Source organism: Rattus norvegicus, chromosome 17, assembly GCF_036323735.1.
Source record: "Rattus norvegicus strain BN/NHsdMcwi chromosome 17, GRCr8, whole genome shotgun sequence".
NCBI lineage: Eukaryota > Metazoa > Chordata > Mammalia > Rodentia > Muridae > Rattus > Rattus norvegicus.
In genome coordinates, this window is record NC_086035.1 from 9,179,099 (window position 1) to 9,198,661 (window position 19,563).

Consider the following 19,563-nt stretch of genomic DNA (forward strand, 5'->3'; position numbering starts at 1 on the left):
CCAGATGCTTAGCGGAGCAGCTGAGGTAACGAACCCAGAGATTCACACAGCTCAACCTGGGCATATTAAGGCACAGGTAATGGGGGCAGGGGTTAGATGAAGTCAGCACCCTAGTGTGGCTTCCTCCCAACTCAGGACCCCACCCATTACGTTCCAGAAGGTATACATTCCTACATACTACTGAGAAGCAACACAAAGACCCACCTGAGCGCTAAATTGCTACAGCTTCATGAGCATGCTTTCTTCCCAAGGGATACTGTCTAGAGCCTGCTCCGTCTTCATACAAGTTTGACCCGGTTGTGCTTGCCTTTTTACCGTTTCTACTTCAACTTCTCTATGGCCCCAGAGCCATAGAGAGTGAACGCCCCAGAGCACCTCCCACCGTGTCAACTGGGACGGTTATGGCTCTGAGAGCCAGGATCTTGAGTAAACTGGAGGCCAAGGGGAAAGGGTACATAAAACCAGTGAACTCGGGGTTAGGGATTTAGCTCAGTGGTAGAGCGCCTGCCTAGCAAACGCAAGGCCCTGGGTTCGGTCCCCAGCTCTGAAAAAAAGAAAAAGGAAAAAAAAAAAAAAAAAAAAAAACCAGTGAACCCAGAACTAAACTATGGTCACAGGTGGTTCCAGATGTTTCAGAAGCTGGCATTAGGCACATTGCCCCCCAATGGTGGTGTGGATGATCTCTATAGCTCAGATGTTGCTCGACCATGCATCCCCAGCGAAAAAAAAAACGTCATTCCCAGTATCTCTAGTTGAAGTGAGCAAGCAAGTAAACACAAACGCACAGGTGACATTTAGGACCCCTGACCGCCAATGAACTAACTCACGCCGTGGGGTGGGGAAGGGGAGACTCCAAACAGCCTCCCGGTGTTCAGTCCCTTCTTCTGCGTGTGAACTACCAGGTCTCAAGGGGATAATTGTTGCTCTCTAACCCATGGGTGCCATCAAAGGTAGGCCTCTAGCGAAAATGCTGGTCCACAATACACTGGACTGGTTTCTAATTTGACCAGGATCCCATGGACTCGGGTTGGGGATTTAGCTCAGTGGTAGAGCGCTTGCTAGGCAAGCCAAGGTCCTGGGTTAGGTCCTCAGCTCTGAAAAGAAGAAAAAGTTAAGACTGAATAGTTAAGAGACAGCTGTGTTTTGTTGCTTTTCTGGTGGTCACATTCTCCTGTGAGTATTAGCATCTGACAAGAGCCCTGCCTCCTCCTTTTTTGAGTTGACTTGTTTTTCCTATAGTACAGGAGATCAAACCCAGGCCTCTCACACGCTAGAAAAGCACCTGTCCCACTGGGCTATGCCCACATGCTGTGTGTGTGTGTGTGTGTGTGTGTGTGTGTGTGTGTGTGTGTGTGTGTGGTTTGCCCAAGTTATATTAGGGTGCTTTTAGTGTAAGGTAGGGCAGGTCCTCAACACCCTTCAGGGACCCTCCCAGCCTCCAGCAGAGCCCACGCATTATAGCTCTCAAAATGGTCTGCACCTCCAAAGTTGACTGTATCTTGCAACCAGTCTTTTCCCAACCTAAGTTCAGCTGTCTGTCCAGCTCTGCCTGGGCACAGACGGCCAGTCCTGCGAAGTACCAACCTCAGCAGTTTAGTGTCATGCCTTCCGTTTAGCCCTGTCCACCACGGTGCTGAACACACCGAGTGCTGCTGTTCCCATACCTTCTGCCAACCAGATGAGCTCCAAGCGGGCAGGGAGCTCATCTCCATCCGGGTCCCTGACTCTCACCACAGAGCTGGGTAGGGAGTGGACTTTGACAGTCTTGATGGGAAATATCAGGAAGGCTTTAAGGTAAACCTAACCTTAGACAATGGGCCCCTGGACGCCTCCTAGCCCAAAGCAGGTTCTGGAGTCTGGACCCAGCAGCAGGCAGAGCCCTTCACGGCACCACTTGGTGCCCACTCATCCTTGGCTACCTTGTCTTCATCCGGCTTCTTTTCTACCAATGAAAAAACCTGGAGCCCATTATTTCATTCTCATGGACAGAAGCTTTAGCGAACATTTGATGTGCTAGAAGGCCATGCTGAAGACACTGTTAGCAGTTCTTAAGACAGGTGTTGCTTAAACCTGGCGTGAGGTGCACGCACATGCTAAGGCCGCACAGAGGGCAGGAGAACCAGATCTGAGGCCAGTCTGGCCGGCCTACAGAGTAGGTTCCAGGCCAGCCTGGGAAGCACAGACTGACTGCTCTCTGCTCATTTCAATTCTCACAGCTGAGATGCAAGGGAACTGTGTCCTCAGACAAGAAAGGGCCTCTGCAGAGTCAGCTTCAGAAGCTGCCAGGTTAGGACATGTGCCTAGGACTGTTGTGTTCTTAGTACTTGGCGCCCAGCTCACAGGCAAGGTAGTATCGGGGACTCAGGAAGATAAGGATCCTAGGAGTTTGTAGAGGCTGGTAGAAAGTTGTGGCTAAACAGCTCTTGGTCCCTAAAATTTGCACAGATAGCCTTCCCCAACACCCGCCCCCCAAACGCTCTTGCCAATTCCTGACTTCCAGGTGACTGCTTCAGGACCTGGCCATCCCTAACTTCAGGAACTCTCTGACTTAGGTGGCTGGCCTACATCACCGCCACCTCTCACTCACCTCTTCTCTTTGCCCACCACACTTTAAGAGAGGCTTGGATCTCATGCATGTGAGCCAGGTCAGAATGGACACACAGCAGCTCCGTGTATCACTAACTCAGGGCAGGTATTTCTAACAACAGCTCCCACCTGCCCCTCCAGGCCACTCCCTAGTTTACAAGGCCTCTCTGACCTCAGAAAGCCTAAAGACCACCTCTCTAGCAGTCACACACATACCCAAACTGGTATCTAAGGCCGTGTCCCACCTAGCAGTGGAAAAGCAGACTCAATCACCACACAAGGTTTGGTTGCCTGCAAAATACTGAGCACTCCTGGGCTTTGGAAGGGCTGCCCCATGGCCCACTCCTGGGCTTTGGAAGGGCTGCCCCATGGCCCACTCCTGGGCTTTGGAAGGGCTGCCCTTAGTCCCATTACAGGTCTGCCTCCAATGCTTCAGCAGGTGCGAGAAATGGAAGAATCACTGAAACACCGGAAATAAAGAGGCAGCAGGGGCGGCTGGCCAGCCTTGTGCTCAGACTGTATTCACACAGACAGACACATGGCAGCTTACATTGGTCATAGACACATGGCAGCTCACATTGGCTTTAAACATGGAAACGCCAGGGCCGTATGGTCCCATACTGTCCTTACTAGCATCAGGACAGCCATCACAGTCTGGGAAAGGCTAGGGCTAGGGTCTGGGGCTTAGGCACAGCCTTACCCTACTCTCTTCACACAATGATATACACTCACACCCGCCTCCCGCAGGCACACACAGGAAGGTTGGATTATTGCTGGGCACATGTCTACTTTTATGAGGGATTCTGGAATGTTGGAGGGCTAATTCTAACCCCTCTTATGGCCTGGATATGACCCAGAATAAGGACCAATGTGCTCTGGGAGCTGGAAGGCAAAAAGCAACCCATCTGGGGCAGTGGTGTGATAGGTCCCCGTCAGCTCAGTTTGCAGTCACACTGTGACCCAGGCCCGGAGAACACAAAGCCCCCGTCTCCAGCTCTGACAAACGCTGAGACGGAATGAAAGCATTGGGCAACTGGAGCATGGTGGCCTCAGTCCACAACAGACAGGCACGAGTCTCACTTGAGTCTGATGGTGGCCGGAGCAATGCTGTGGTCAGAGGTCTGACCTGGCCCACACTCTGCTTGCTCATCTGGACTGGGCCCCATTAGCCTGGAGGTTGGCACTGGTTCCTCTTGCCAGCTCCTGGCTCTCCTGGCCAGGGCTAGTTGCCCTGGGGTGCCAGACCCAGGGTGGAGTTAAGAACGCTCTGGTAGCTATATACATTCGTACAAATACATAAACACATAAAGCCCCGAGCTCCACAGAGAAGAGCTGAAGGGACGCACCTTTGTCCCAAGATGGCCCAGGCCTCGTCAAACTCAGCTGGGCCAGTGGCTGAGGAACGGAGGACACTGGGGACAGTTCCGGCTGTGTTCCACAGACCACGACTGGCGTGGACAACTGGAAACAGCACTGTGCAAAACTGTCAACGTCAGTCACTGAGTAGCTGCTACCGCCAGCCGCCGGTGGGGGCCTCGGCCTGGGGGCTAGAGGCGGGTGGGGAGCTCTTCTTCACTGTCGCTGCAGTTCCCACAGCAATCCTGGAGGGACAGGGAAGACATGAAGGGAGAGAGAGAGGCACAGCGCTGCCATTAGTCACCATTAGGGCTGACCACGGCCATTAGTGTCCTGCCCAGACAGGGTTGTGGGCTTCCCACAGGAGGCTTAGAGCAGCAGCTCGGCCAAACATAGGTGGCGTCAGGGTACAGCTTTCTGGCGACAGATTGAAGTAAGACTAGGGAGCTCCCGGGATCTGTCAGAGTAAGGCCTCTGTCCATCCCCCTGGACAGACTCGGGCACAAGGGGACAGTTGCTAAGCAAGGTTAGCAGCTTGAAGGGGTCAGGGTGCAGGGAGGCAAGCAGCAGGGAGGGAGCGGGTAAGGTGGACACCAGACTTCTTTCGCCTACATCTCGCCTCTGCCATGGAAGGGCTGCCTGGGGCTCCCCACAGTCAGGCAGCAAGGCCAACCCATGAGGAGCCCACACTGCTCACCTCTGGAAAGAGAAAAGAGGCCATGAGACCAGCCAGGCATGGGGGGGTCGGAGGGGCAGGCAGGAATGAGGCACCTTAGGCACCACTGGATGCCCACTCCCGGGGCAGGCGCGCACCGGCTCTGCCTCCCACCCGCTATCCCAGTGGAGCAGGCTGGGACCCGTCAGGCACTGCTAGGACTTACTTGTCTACTGAAGAGTCTCTGTAGCAATCCCTTCTTGGGGGGTGCAGTGGGCTGGCCCTTCCAGTCCAGGTCTGGGGGAACAGACCCATCCAGCCCAAAGACATTTAGTTCCTGGAAGCACTCAGTCTCCACCATCTAGCCAGGAACAAGAAGCCGTGAGAGTTCGCCCCAGGGGTGCCCTACCTGGACCTCATCCCATTCCCAGGATAAGTCCTACCTCGTTCTGCCAGGGGATGGACACACTACCCGTGGCAAACTTCTGGTAGAAGTCTTGGTCTGTGGGCTCCAGATCCACACCTTTAACTGTGGAGAACTGTTCAATGTCCAGCACGTCCTTGCAGTAAATGGCCTGGGGCTAAGGGTGGAGAGGTGGGCAGGAGTCAGGAGGGCTGGAGTCTCAGCCACCCTCGCAGCTCCCTGGTCTGGAGAGCAGCGCAGAGCCCACACATTCCTAAGCCCGGCACTCTGCTGTCTCGGAGGCTTTTCACCTCTGTGGACTAGGATCTGACCCTTTCACCTCTGTGGACTAGGATCTGACCCTTTCACCTCTGTGGACTAGGATCATGACCCCTTTCACCTCTATGGACTAGGATCATGACCCCTTTCACCTCTGTAGACTAGGATCTGACCCTTTCACCTCTGTGGACTAGGATATGACCCTTTACTGTGCAGCAACTAGACAGGCTGTGTCCAGACATGGTACTGGGCTATCCTGGCCTTCTGCTTGCACAGGCCTGCTTGGCTATGTGTGGGGTTGGGGTGGGAAGGGGACTGGAGGAGTCTCAACTCTAGGATGTCTAGTCGGTCTTACCAACCATCCTCCCAGTTCCTGCTGGGAGGGGGCTCTGCATTTGAAGACCACTTTCTTTTTTCAAAAACCTTACCACAAAGGAAGTCACTTAAGACACTGTCATCATGGGGCCAGAGGAGCAGTTCAATGATAGAACATTCGCTCAGTAGGCTTCAGGCCCTGGGTTCAATCCCCAGCACACATACATAACTACCAACCTACCTACCGGTAACATTATCACCATCACCATCATGTGAAATCGAACCTGCAAAGACCTAAAGCTCCCTACCAATTGTAGCATTTATGCCTCCATAATGTTACGCCAATGTCTATACTGCGGCAGAAAGAATGCTTGAATCTGAGTTCAAAACCGAACAAGACAATACAATGGCGCCTCATCTCAAAAGAAGTAGACAGGATTATTTCTGATAGCCCCAGCCCCTGAAAAGAAAAATACCCTTAGGTCAACTAGGAATAAGGTTTATTGTATATCCATATAATAGCTTTAAGCATTAATCGGCTTTTAAGAATGTTCCAGGGCTGGGGATTTAGCTCAGTGGTAGAGCGCTTACCTAGGAAGCGCAAGGCCCTGGGTTCGGTCCCCAGCTCCGAAAAAAAGAACCAAAAAAAAAAAAAAGAATGTTCCAACATGGGCTGGAGAGATGGCTCAGGGGTTAAGAGTACTGACTGCTCTTCCAGAGGTCCCGAGTTCAAATCCCAGCAACCACATGGTGGCTCACAACCATCTGTAACAGATCCTGGTGTATCTCAAGACAGCTACAATGTACTCATATACATTAAATAAATAAAATACCAAAAAAAAAAAAAAAAAAAAAAAAAAAGAAGAATGCTCCAACATGGGTGAACCTTAAAAGTATGCTTAGCAAGACAGTCACAGAGGACCGTGTTGAACATGCCCACATCCACCCACATAACTGAAGCGTCTAAACTAGGTGAAGACAGACAGCTGTGACTTCCTGGGGCAGGAGGGAAGGATTCAGAACCCTAATGGACACAGGTTTGCTTATGTTCTGAAAGGGCTGGTAAAAACATTCTGAACTTTTGTAGTGACAGCCACATGACTTTAATTGAACTGCATACTTTATATGGGTTAACTGTGAGTTTCGTCTCAATAGAGTTGTTAAAAATGTATTGCTGTGGGCTAGCGAGATGGCTCAGCAGTTAAGAGCACTGACTGCTCTTCCAGAGGTCCTGAGTTCAAATCCCAGCAAACACATGGTGGCTCACAACCATCTGTAATGGGATCCGATGCCCTCTTCTGGTGTGTCTGAAGACAGCGACAATGTACTCACATACATAAAATAAATAAATCTTTAAGAAAGAAAGTACTGTCAGCTGAGCACAGTGGTGCAGACCTCTGGCCCCAGCACTCAGGAGGCAGGGGCAGGCGGATCTGTGAGTCAGGGCCAGCCTGGTCTACAGAGTGCGTTCCAGAGCTACAGAGCTACAGAGAAACCCTCCCACCCCATCCTCCCACAAAAGTGTTAAGTGCTGGTCTAGAGGTTCACACGCACACAAGCACACACAAATACACATGTAATGTCTTTTAATTAAAAATATAGGGGTTGGGGATTTAGCTCAGTGGTAGAGCGCTTGCCTAGGAAGCGCAAGGCCCTGGGTTCGGTCCCCAGCTCCGAAAAAAAGAGCCCCCCCCAAAAAAAAGAGCCCAAAATAAAATAAAATAAAAGCATTGTTTGCTTTTTCATCTGCTGTTCCAACATTAAGCTCCAAGACACTGACTTTGTTTCTAACTTTGAGCAGATGACCTACAGGCAGTGACCATTTAGACGATGGACAGACAGTGAGAGTAACCTGTGCAGCAGCTTCGGCCTGAGGCAGCAGGAGGAAGTCACACCTGTTCCGTTCAAGTGCCAGCTCACTGACAATGCTCACCGCACCGTGTGAGCCATCACTCAGAGGCCCCCTCACTGGCCTCTCCCCAGTTCACTCATCCTTTATGACCCATTTCCACACCTCACATTAGGCTAAAACCCAAAGGTCTGCTGCCCTCCTTAGGACACCATGACATTCACTGGGACTGCTCTGCACCGACTTGCTCCAGACACACTGGCCTCGTGGTGGTGTCTCCATGTCTCTAGGCTCATCTGTTGGTGCCTGTCTGTCCCTTCTACCTGCAATACCCATGCCCTCTCGTCTTGCAAGGCTCTCTCCTTCAGTTCTGCTTACGCATCACCTTCTCAGAGATTACCCCCTGAGATGACCAACACCCACATCACTGGCTTCTTAGCCTGCTCTCTTTTTCCTGTCAGACTCGGGACTACCTGAAAGCCCTCTTTGCGTGTTAGTTTATTTTGGTGTCTCTCTCCATCAGAGCGTGAGGAGAGGCCTGGCTCTAAGAACCTCACCATCTCCAAGATCTGACAGACAGACACTCAGGGATTTGTCAAATGCATAAACACACGTGGCTGACAGCCATCAACCTGGTGATCTTATCAGCTCAAGACTTTCCCAAGTGACAATCTGTCAATCACACCCTGTGTCCACAAACACATGGGAGGAAGCATATAACTCCACCCTGGCCAATCACAACTTTTCCTTTGACATTACAGAGGAACCGGAATTCAGTTCTGTACAGACAAGTGGAAGAGTCAAGGTGGAGGCCTAGCAACCCAGTACAAAGCCCCAGGGATGGCCCGGAGAGACATGTGGCCAATGACCCAAGAGACTTACGTGTGCTTGAGCAGGGTCTCTGCTACTAGGCACTGATGTCTAGAGGACAAGGCCTCCAGAGCGCCCACCCCACCAGATGCAGAGCTCAGGGGTAAAACTCCCAAAAGGGACATCTTGGGCTCAGTGGTTAGAAGTATGCAGTGCCACTGTGGAGGATCCGAGGTGACTCCTCTCTGGAGGTGCACGATTACCTGTGACTCCATTCCCAGGAGAGGCTGAAGCTTCGGGCCTCTGTGGCAACGGCACTCCCATCCATGTACCCAGACACAGACAGACATACAGACATACACATACCCCACAGACACACACATACATAGACACATACATAGACATACTCATACCCACACAGAAACAGACACATAAACACATAATTAAAAATAAGATAAATATTTTAAAATAAAAATGTGAAGGGGGTAATTTCTGCCTGCAGAGGGGCAGTTAGCCCCGTACCCCTGCTGACACCACCATCTTGGCTTCTGGAAGTGGACTACTCCCATTGACCAGCAAGGCACAATGATGTGGGTGTCCAGTGAGACCCTTAGTGAGCAGTTTTCAGAATTTCATTTTAAATTCTTGAAAAGACTTGCCCTGTGTCCACTGAGGGGCTAGCTAAGAAGACATGCGCCTGAGCCACTAAGTCACCAATGCCACTCCCTGGGAAAAGACGCCTGCTGTGGAGGCATAGAAGGCTAACCAATCACAGTAAAGAGGAAGCCAGTTCCTTCAATGCTCCCAGAGCAGCCTCATGACCACCCCTCATCCTAACCTGGTACACTAAGACCCACATTATGTTGGGCTTTTCATTTTCACAATCTATACACACACACACACACACACACACACACACACACGCACGCACGCACGCACGCACACATGCATACACGCACGCACACATGCATACACGCATGCACGCACACACACAGACACACACACATGCACACGTGCACACAAATGCTCACACACATACAATTGGGGGGTGGGGATTGCCCAAGTCATTAGATGGGTTTTTCCAACATCTGCACTGACAGGAACCCGGCCATTGCTCCCCATCGCCCCATCCCATCCCGCCCCTGTTCGGCCTGACCATTAGGGAGGACAGGACTTACGTCAGGTTTAAAAGGTGGTTCTAGCATTCCAGCTCCCAGCCGCTTGAAATTCAGTTTCTTGAAAAGGGGGTGCTCCTTTACCTCACGGGCACCACCTCCACGACACCCCAGGCGCTCAGCAGGGTCCTTGTTGAGAAGCTATAGAGGGGCAGAGGCTAGGGTAACTGAGTGGATGAGGTACCCCAGCTCCCCCCAGCTAAGACTCAGGCCTGCAGTACCTGAGAACAGAGTGAGCGTGCCTGTGGGGAGAAGCGGTCGGTGTACTCCTCAGCCACCTCCTTGACCAGCCGCTCCACCTCCTCCCGCTTGATCTTCTTCTTCCTCTGCTGGAAGGGCGACTGTCCCGCAATCATCTCGTACAGGAGGCAGCCTAGCGCCCACCAGTCAGGACTGAATGTGTAGCGCTCATTCTTCACCACCTCTGGAGCTGGGCAGGGGACCAGGAGTCAGGGCTGGGCAGGTACTGAGGAGCAGAGAGCCCTTGGGCCCCAGGAACCAAAACCAGAGAATCAAACATCCTCTGGATAGGCAGGTATGCCACTAGCCTGGTGGGGACCTCAGCCAGCATGAGAAAACACATCTCCTCAACGACAGCTGATGTGACCCCGAGGGGGAGGGTCACATCAAAGAACTCTAAGTCCCATTGCCTTGTTTTCACCGTGTTTGGGGGAGGGGTCCTAGTGCTGGAGTTTGTTGGCCCCAGGGCCACACAAATGTCAGGCATGTACTTTGATACATCATACACACCCAACCAAGAACCCCCCCCCCCGCTTTTTTTTTTCGGAGCTGGGGACTGAACCCAGGGCCTTGCGCTTGCAAGGCAAGCGCTCTACTCTACCACTGAGCTAAATCCCCAACTTTTTTTTTTTTTTTTTTTTACATTAAGTTGTTTAGTTTGTTAAATGCTGGCAATCAATTCAAATTATTCTAAAAACAATTCAATTTCGAAATTAACGTATGGCAAATCAGGACCATGTATGTAGCTACTGATTTGTAACTCTTGGCTTTCACAAGAGATTGAACACGCCCACTGGCTGCTACCTCCCACCTGTCCCGGCAGCCGGGCTCCTACATGGCTCTCCCTTCAGCATCTCCTTTCACCTCAAAGCCCTCCAGGAGGCAGCTCTGATGAGGTTTTACAGTAGGAAAGAGAAGGCAAAAAAGTGCTGTGACTCGCCCAAAATGGAGTCTGGAGAGCCTAGAGTGTACTGGGTCACTGTCCACAGGCTAGGTGTCCATGGCCTGTGTCCCCCATGAGTGACGTGCTGTCCAGCATGGGCCATGCAGGGAACACTGGACCCTGGTTATGCATTCTGTTCCCCTTTACTCTCATAGGCTCACTCAATCCTAGGTGTGTGATAAGCATCCAGCAAATGAATGGCAGGGCTCACAATGGTGGCGTCTAAGTCTTGCTCTCCCGACACACACACACACACACACACACACACACACACAAGTAACAATGTTGGTATGGGCGATCTATCTACTCTGAGGTAGACACCCTCCCTCCCCCAAAGGACTTACCCATGTAGCCCACAGTGCCCACACGGCCTTTGATGGTCTGGCCCTCAGGAACATGCACAGCCAGGCCCAGGTCGGAGATTCGAATGTGGCCTAGTTGGGTATTGAAGCAGGTGGGTCCACTGATGGGCCAAGCCTTCCCATCTCACCCCACCTCCCACTTGGGCCTTCTCACCCACCATGGTCATCCAGAAGGATATTCTCTGGCTTTAGGTCCCTATGGGGAGAGAAACACAGGGTCAGATGCCCATTTTCCAGGAGGGCAGACAGAGCCAACGTCTTGGAGTTTAAGTGCCTGTTGGGTTCAGGCATAGAGTGAGACTGAAGAGCCCTGCTTTCCCCAGGCAGCAGCCAGTACCTCAGGAACTTTCTAGGGTAGTGAAAAGTGACTTCAACCCAAAGAAGTGAGGACTCCCACCCAGGGAGAGGGGATCCCTGGAAGTCATCCTTGGACTTGTTCACCTGTGATGTTGAAGCTCCCTTCCCCCTGGTGGCCAATTCTACCTTCTCTGTCACATGAGGCTACTCTTCCACCCCTCAGAGGGCCACTGGAGGCTCAAATGAAAGCTCCGCCCCTAACCACAAGCGGGGCTCTCTCTACTGCTGAGCCCACCTTCCAGGCAGGAAGTAGGGCCTCCCAGAAACAGAATTCATGTTGGAAGCAGGGACTAGTGACTAGCTTAAAGTCACATAGAGAAGGCTGACAAAAATCAGAATTCACACACTGGCCAGCAGGCTGGATCCCCAAACCTATCAAATCTATCAAGCATGAGGGAGTCTGTGTGGAACCAGTGTTGGCTTGTGATTAGAGAAACCTCCAGCAGCCTGAGCCGCCACCATCATGCCTAACTGCTGCCCCACCCAGGAAGGACCAAGGCCTGGAACAGCCAGCCGTCCAAGTGCCACCCTACCTGTACACGATGCGTTCCCGGTGTAAGTCCTCCAGACCACAGCAGATCTCGGCAGCATAGAAGACAGCACGTGCTTCGGGAAAGCCAGCCTGGCCCATGTGGTAGATGTGGAACTTGAGGTCGCCTCCATTCATCAATGTCAGCACCAGGCACAGTGCATCCTTGGTCTCATATGCGTAGGCTAAGCTCACCTGTGCTCAGGAGACCCACACTCTCAGGAGCATGCGCAAGGGCACACTCTCCTGTGTACAAATGGCAGCCACCCAAACAATCTTCTGCGTGCCACTCCTTAGGGCTCAGCAGGCTTCCTGCGCCTGGAATAGCACTCCGACCCCACCCTTCTTGGGTACTGTCCAGGGCAGGAAGGGACGGGGCAGAGGGCAGTCCCTTAGGCAACAGGGAGGGACTTTAGCCTGGTGGGTGGGGAATGTAGCCTAGTGTGACCTAGAGGGAAGGGAGAGGGCTCCTGTGTACTTACTACAAACCTACTGTTCACTTTCTCCAGGATCTGCTTCTCGTTGAGAGCCATGGCCTCCCCCTTCCGCTTCTTTATTCGTTTCTTTTCCAGTTTTTTGCACGCATACATCTTGCCTGTTGCCCGCACCTGGCAGGCACACACCTGTAGCCAGGTGGACAGGGACAAATGGGGGCCAGCCGTACCCTTACAGAAGGTGGGAGGGTCCAGGCCTACTCTACCCAATCTAACATACTCTGCAAGGACACCAGGTGGCCACTTACCTCCCCAAAGCCACCTTTGCCCAGGACTCGGTACTGCCTAAAGGTGTTTTTGGTCACTGGCTGCCTATAGGCAAGAGTAAAAGAAACAAGAATTTATGCAAGCAGGGCTTGCCACAAGGCCCTACAACCTGGCCAATTGCCAGCCAGCTTGGGAGGAGCTCACCTTTCCAGCCACTTCCACTGCAGGAAACGGTTGAAGTAGATGCTGTCGAGGTAGTCGGCAAAAGGGGCCATGCTTAGGTACTCATGGGTCAGCCTATTGAGAGAGGATGTCTACAGGTGAGCCTCTAACAAGCCCAACTCTCAGTCTGAAAGCCCAGGCCTCCCATGACATGATGGTCAGCCACAAAGCACCATCCTCCTTGGGCACTGAGCAGGCAGGAGACATGCATCCACACTGAAGCAGGGGTGGGAGACAACTGCTAAACTCAAACCACGTGGGCAGGAAGGAGCTGAGCTGGCCACAGACTTCAGAGCCCGCAGAAGCCCCTTCCCTGGCACAATTCCAGACCTGTGTGCACGGAGCCTTACCGGGTCAGCTCCTGGAAGAGGTCTTTGCAGGGTCCCTGCTCTAGCCGCTGGGCACAGTTACTCACCAGCTGCCGGGGAACTTCAGGGATGAGGTCAGGACCCTAGGGACATGCCACAGACAGCTCAATGCAGAGGGCTCCCTTGGACAACTGCCTACTCCCGGGGTAGCACTGCCAGATGGCTGGGGATGCCAAGGGTGGCTGTGGGTGGGTAGTGTACAAGTTGCCTCTTTGCTGAACTCCCTCCCTTTCTGCCGACCCTTAAGGCAGGGTAAGGCAGCCCCTGGCAAGCTGCCTGACCCAAGCTCAGCCCAACCAACCCTTGGGCTACATGCCCTTGGGGCTGCCTGGAACAGCTCCAGGGCACTCAGTGCCCAGGCTGTGGTCACTCGGTGCCTGTTGTCACTGGGCCCTGCCTGCTGCTGTCATCTCTCCGTCACTGCTCACTCACCGTGTGGCTCAGAAAATTCTGCATTAGCCGACGCCCACATGCCTTCCGTTTCTCATCAGGGGTCACCTCATACTCAGCCTGCAGGGAGAGGCAAAGAACTTTGACGGATGTGGGGGGCTGGGGGGTGGGGCAGGACCTCTGCATGCCCTCAGTGCTGGGCTGGGACACTCACCACCCCATCCAGGAAGGCAGTACAGCGGGTCAGCTCAGGCCTCGTAGCGCAGAACTCACGAAATAACAGGCGCCCAATGGGCTGACGCTCACACAGGCTGTGGTAGTCACGTTCTGCAGGCCGAGGGGGGAGTTGCTGGTCACAGACTTAGGACTCATTGGTAGGGTACTCTGGTCTATACCCCCACATCTGGAATCCAATAACTTGTAGCCCCAAAGAGTGGTAATCATTATCTCATCTCTTCAGAACCCTCCCTGCAATCTTCAGATGGGTGCCACTGTAATTCCAGTGTGACTTGGGGGCTATGGGACCCAGAGAAGTTGATTAATTCAACTCAGTGCCACACAGCCAGGAGGAGTCTGGGCTCCAGACACCAGGTCTCCTTTCCTTTCCCTGTGCTCTCCTGGACTTGCTTGTCACAGTTCTGGAGTTGGGTGTGGTCTGTGAGGTTCCGGCCCAGCCCAGCCAGCCCAGCCAGCCCAAGCTTACACCTGTTGCCTGCCTGGCCTGGTGAAAGTGCGAGAGGAAGCTGTGGCTTCCGCTGCGCTCAGCTGGGCCTCCATCCCAAGCACATGCAAGCCATCAGCAGAGGACTGGGCCACCTTAGGTACTGTTCAGATCCACATCCAAGATGCAGGAACTGGGGCGAGCCCTTCTACAAGTAGCTGTCACACTGCTCTAGCTTTGATGGGTACCCTCGGGTCTGGCCCAGGTGAGGCTCCTAAGCACAGTACTCCAGACCTAACTTCCCTTCCCAAGTTTCTCTCTTCTCCTCTAGCACTCCTCCCTTACCCATGCCCACTCTGCTGATGCCAGTCAGTCTCGGTTCTCTACCCTCTACCCATTTCAGGCCCAGGAACTGAAACTGGACTACGAAGTCTCAATTTTCCTCGACACCCCTCCCCCACGGCACCCCTGTGGCCAAGGCAACGCCTGGGGATGGCTCCTCATGGGTAGTCCCCCAGTGCGCTCTGGCAGCCTCACCAAGGCTGAGCCGGAGCTCTTCACACTGGCTGATGTGGGGGAACTGCAGCATCTGGCGCCATTTCTTGCTCTTGCCTTTACGATTCCCGCCACCACCTGCAAAGCAATCAGGAGCTGGGTCTCATCGGAGGCCTGGGCCACCAGCCTCCAAACCCTTCCCCTATCGTGGAGCACAGAGGCCTTCAGGGCCCTGTTAAGGACAAGCCTGCTGTGGGACGAACCTCGGGCTTCTTCCTCACATTCCACATGCCTTTATCGAGTTCTAAAACACACATGGTCCTTCTGGACACCCATGTTAAGGGCTCCTTGGATGAGCAATGACATCTTGGCAAAAAGTTCAGCCTCGTTCCCTCCCCTAGCTCAAGAGGAAGTAGACTAGAAGCTGGGCAGTGTGGTGCACACCTTTAATCCCAGCACTATGGAGGCAGAGGCAGGAGGATCTGAGTTTGAGGCCAGCCTGGTTAGCAGAGCAAATTCCAGGGCAGCCAGGGCTACATAGAGGAATTTTGTCTCTGGAAAAAAGAAAGGAAGTAGACAAGACTAGAAGCTGGGCACAGCAGCAGTCACCATTGATCTTAGCATTCAAAGCAGGTAGATCTCTGAGTTTGAGGCCAGCCTGGTCTACAAGTCAGTTCTAGAAAAATCAGGCTACATAGTGAGACCATGGTCTTTAAACAAACAAACAAGGAAGTAGACAAAGCTACCACAGTCGAGGGTACCATGTAAGAAGCCAAGGCATGCCAGCTAGAGATCCTGTGTCATACAGGACATGTGTGAGACACCAGAGGCAATCTGAGCAACCTCATACTCCTAACACCAATCACTGCACCAGAACTATCTCCCTGCCCTCAGCAAGGGGGTGGCAGAGGCCCAGCACTCAGGATGCCCTATCACTCCTTACTGATGCCTGCCTTGTTTCATTTAGCTGAGCTGGCTGGGATGTCTCCAGAGCCTAACAGGCAGGTTAAATGTGTGCTTCGGGAACTCCGCCCCTACCAGCACAAGTAGTGAGATAAGCAAACTAGACGAGAAACCGAAAATGAAAACTATTAAAAAAAAAAAAAAAGCCAGGAGTCCCAGCCCTTGAGAGGTGGAGACAGGTGGGCCTCTGTGAGAGGGAGGCTAGCCTGGTCCACAGATGCACGGTCTCAAAGAACCAAAGGCAGGCAGACAAACGGAGCACGTCAGAGTGGGGCCCACTGGTGCCTTTGGGATGACACACTCAGAATGATGGGAGGAGCCTGAGCCTTGCGGCCTCCTGGACCTGGATCTCCAGTGTACACTTCCGGCCATCACTGCATCCCCCGGCTCCACCCAATTTTCATGACACTGTAGGGTGAGCGGGAAACATCGCGTCCAGCTCTCAGTAGGGCTGTAGAAAGAGCTAAGACCTGACTCCAATTCACCGACAACCTCAGGCAATCAACTTCCCTCGCCTGGCCTCAGTTTCCCCAGCATTGCCTCTATCCGATCTGTAAATGATGCAGGGGGAGGAGGAGCTGCCTTCTGGGAAAAGGTCACGGCTCGGTCCCTGATTGGGCTCCCCGAGGAAGGAGGAAGTACTACAGTGTCCCCTTGAGAAACCCTCTGGTGGCCCTGCCACAGCCTGCACCCCATGTGCCCCACAACCCTTCTTGCCTCACTGCAAGTGAGCAAGAAACCTCCAAGTCCCTAACCTATGGCAAAGCCTCCCCAGAGGGGGCTCCTCCCTTTCTCCCTCCACCTCAGGTCCTCCACCCAACCCTACATTTTCTTGCCTCCCCCCTCCCCCGCAACAGTTACTTCCTCCTCCCCCCCCTCCCAGCTGTATCAAAGCAAGAGCAAAAAGTCACATGCAAATATCGTATCCTAGAACTGGCTGCCAACCTGTGGGCTCCTCTCCACCCTACCCTGCCTTCGTCCTGTATGCCTCTGGCACCTTGGAAAGGAAGAAAACCCAAGTGAGGGGACACACCCCAAAGATCATCCCACCTAAGGAGATTACACACAAGTTAGGCTCTGGGCAGTGGATTCAGAAATCAAGCCCAGTTCTCAAGTTCAAGTTCCTTTACATGACTCGCATTCATTAAACGTCAACCGAGCTTTGTCCTAGCAAAGGTAGATAGATCTCTGAGTTCGAGGCCAGCCTGATCTACACAGCAAGGTCCATGTAAGCCAAGACTCTATATATATATATATATATATATATATATGGTGAGACCATCTCAAAAACAGAATCCACAAAATAAAGCCAACTGCATACATATAGACCACAGGTTTCCTAACTGCTGAGGGTCTCTGGTCACTTGGACAGCTGGCCCCAAGCTGCTAGCTGTTTTGTGAAATGATTCTGACACAACCAGTCCATAGGTATTAGAAGATCCCACGACAAGGAGGCTTTCCTTAAAATGTCTATGTAAAATAAAGAACAACGATGTTGAGTGGAAGGAAGCATCTCAAAGGCCATGCAGGTGTGCACAGGGCTGTCACAGGCAGTCCAGGACACAGGTCCTCCAGGGGAGGCACTAGTCTTCAGCCAGGATCTAGCAAGATCCACCTATGCAAAGGTGCCTACCGGGTCTGGCCCAGCAAGGCAATGCCCTCAGTGGGGCTGAGGCCCGAATTGGCTAGCCCTAGGAAGTGAGGCCTGGCCTTGGCTCTCCTTACCCCTCCTCCCCGGCTGGCTGGATGACGAGGCAGAACGGAATCGGCAGATGCCCCCAGAGGCTGAGAGGAAGGCCCAGCCCCTGAACTTGATAAGGGACAGGAGATAAGATAGCCTCCCTTGGGCACTAGGGACCCAGCCTACCCATCCCATTTCCAGGCAACACCTCTCTGGGTGTGCCATGCACTGAGTAGGCAGAGGACATCGGGGACTGCACCACACTGGGGGGCTTCTCTGAGCTTCCCGTAGGCTCTACTGGGCCTGAGCTTGGGCCAGTCTCTGGTCGGAGTCTCAGTTTCCCACCTATCACCTGATATAGAACAGTGAGGCCGAAGGAAGGCTCTGTCGGCATGGAAACCCATCAAAAAGTGGAAAGTTGTCACCGTGTCCCTCCCTCCTTGGAGTTCCAAAAAGAAAAATCTTGTTGGTGTTGGATCCCCCAGCACCCTGGACAGAGTAGGGCAGTACAGGTGTCTGATGTTTATGTCGGCTCAAGTGACAGCAGCAGTGAGTTTAAGACCTGGCTCTAGTCACCTAGGACCCATAGAGCAGGTGCCAAATAACAAGTCGAGTGAAACCAATGAAGAGCAACTCGGCAGCATATCCATGCGCGCGCACACAGTAAGCAGGCTTTTAACCTTCAGTCCTAATAGCCCAGTATGTTCGTCTCCCACTTATTTCTTCGTGCATCTGTCCTAACAGGTCACAGCCTTGCTGAATGCAAAACGCAATACCCATTCACCCGTTTTTAGTATCCAGAAGCTCCAGGTGAATGGTGGTTCTGCTGGTAATGTGTGTGTACCCAGAAGTCCCCCCACCCCGTCGGTTGGGTTGTCTATGCAAAGGCTCGGTTCATTCATTCTCCAATCTTTATAGATTAACAACTTTGTGCTGTTCAGAGCATCTGGGCCTGGGGCACGTGGGGCACCTTCCTGCCTCTCACCTAGAAGAGGCCTCATACGCATTCTCCTGGGGGCTCATGTCCCACATTTTCTCTTCCTTCCCTTTCTCCTTCATCACCCCCACACCCGGCGTGAGGCTCATGGCGCGACCCCCGCCCCTCCCGGGCCCCGGGTTCCGGGGGCAGATGCGGAGGGCCGGAAGGGCTCATGTATGCGCTTAAGAGTCTGGGTGCAGACTCCAGGGCACGAGGGCAGCTGGGGCCCGGCCACCTCATTGGAGCTCGGAGGTCGCGCACCCGCGATCCCCGCACCCGGGCCTGGCCGCCCGCCTGCCTGGCCTCACCTTCCCGGGCCTTGAGTAGCACCGTGTTCGCTACGATGTTCTCGAGCTCCATGGGCTGCAGCGCCGCCCGGCCCGCCAGGCCGCGCCGCCGGCCGGGACCGCCCACGAGAGCCGGGGCCGATGGCGATCGGCGCGGCTCGGCTCGGCTCGGCTCGGCTCGACTGACCGCGCCGCGGCCTCCCGGGCCTCACCGGCCTCCCCGGCCGCCGCCGCCCGCCGCGCACTCTGCGCCCCTCCCGAGCCACCGGCGCCCGCCCCGCCCCGCCCTCTGTTTACTTGGCTCAATCAATAGACGAGCGGACGCTCCCCGCGCCGGACTACTATTGGTCAGCCTCTTTCTCCTACCCCGCCCACGGAGCCGGGAACTCGCTCCCTGCGGGGAGGGGGTGGACCCCGTTGCGTCGCCTCTTTCTGGTTGGACTGCGGGCGGGATTCGGCCCCCAGGTTCGAATTTCTAGGCCTTCGTAGGAGGCTGAGCTGCCAATTAGGGCCGAGCCTTTGCCGAGAAGTCGGAGGTGGGCCCTTTCGGGAGCCACGCCCAGGAGGCCAAACATACGATTGGATTAAGCAAGCGTCAACCGTGCATCTTTGCGATCCGATTGGGTGACAAGGTGGGGGCGTGGCAGAGTTTCTGGTTCGCAGTTGGGATTTCTAGGGTTTTGTTGCGGACAAGCTGTGTATCCTACGGGCTAGCAGGTAGCTTGGTTAGGATGTGTGTCCTGCCGTTGTCCCTTGGGTCAGCTGCTTCTGAAGGGCGCACATCTAAAGCGAGCAGAGGACCAAAGGAGGCTATCGCCTTCCCAGCAGCGCCTGCCTCCAGCCTAGCTGCACCCCGCACCCCGCACCCCGCCCCCGCAGCCGGATGTTGTGATTTCTCCCCTCCCACCCGTCCGGCGCCTTCGGCCTCTGCTGCCTTATAAGGCAGCACTGCCACCC

The 19,563-nt window shown here is 53.8% G+C and overlaps 1 protein-coding gene across 5 annotated transcripts; it reads right to left on the bottom strand.

Annotated features, from left to right (window-relative positions):
• Positions 1 to 3,061: 3,061 nt before the first annotated feature.
• Positions 3,062 to 19,282, bottom strand: Grk6 (G protein-coupled receptor kinase 6). Of its 5 annotated transcripts, none has more exons than NM_001112712.2 (16): positions 18,628 to 18,856; positions 14,739 to 14,834; positions 13,755 to 13,867; positions 13,583 to 13,660; positions 13,133 to 13,233; positions 12,765 to 12,857; positions 12,602 to 12,665; positions 12,342 to 12,482; positions 11,864 to 12,054; positions 11,132 to 11,169; positions 10,956 to 11,045; positions 9,650 to 9,858; positions 9,432 to 9,569; positions 5,041 to 5,178; positions 4,824 to 4,958; positions 3,062 to 4,187 (listed from the first exon to the last, which is right to left on the bottom strand). In NM_001112712.2, the coding sequence occupies exons 1-16, from the start codon at positions 18,677 to 18,679 to the stop codon at positions 4,134 to 4,136; spliced, it is 1,731 nt and encodes a 576-aa protein (NP_001106183.1). In that variant the 5' UTR covers positions 18,680 to 18,856; the 3' UTR covers positions 3,062 to 4,133. The 5 variants fall into 5 exon arrangements, with proteins under 5 accessions (NP_001106183.1, NP_113845.2, XP_063132786.1 ...); NM_031657.4 differs by having other exon boundaries at positions 3,062 to 4,189; XM_063276716.1 differs by lacking the exon at positions 18,628 to 18,856 and adding an exon at positions 18,904 to 19,282 and having other exon boundaries at positions 3,087 to 4,189.
• Between the last annotated feature and the right edge of the window lie 281 nt (positions 19,283 to 19,563).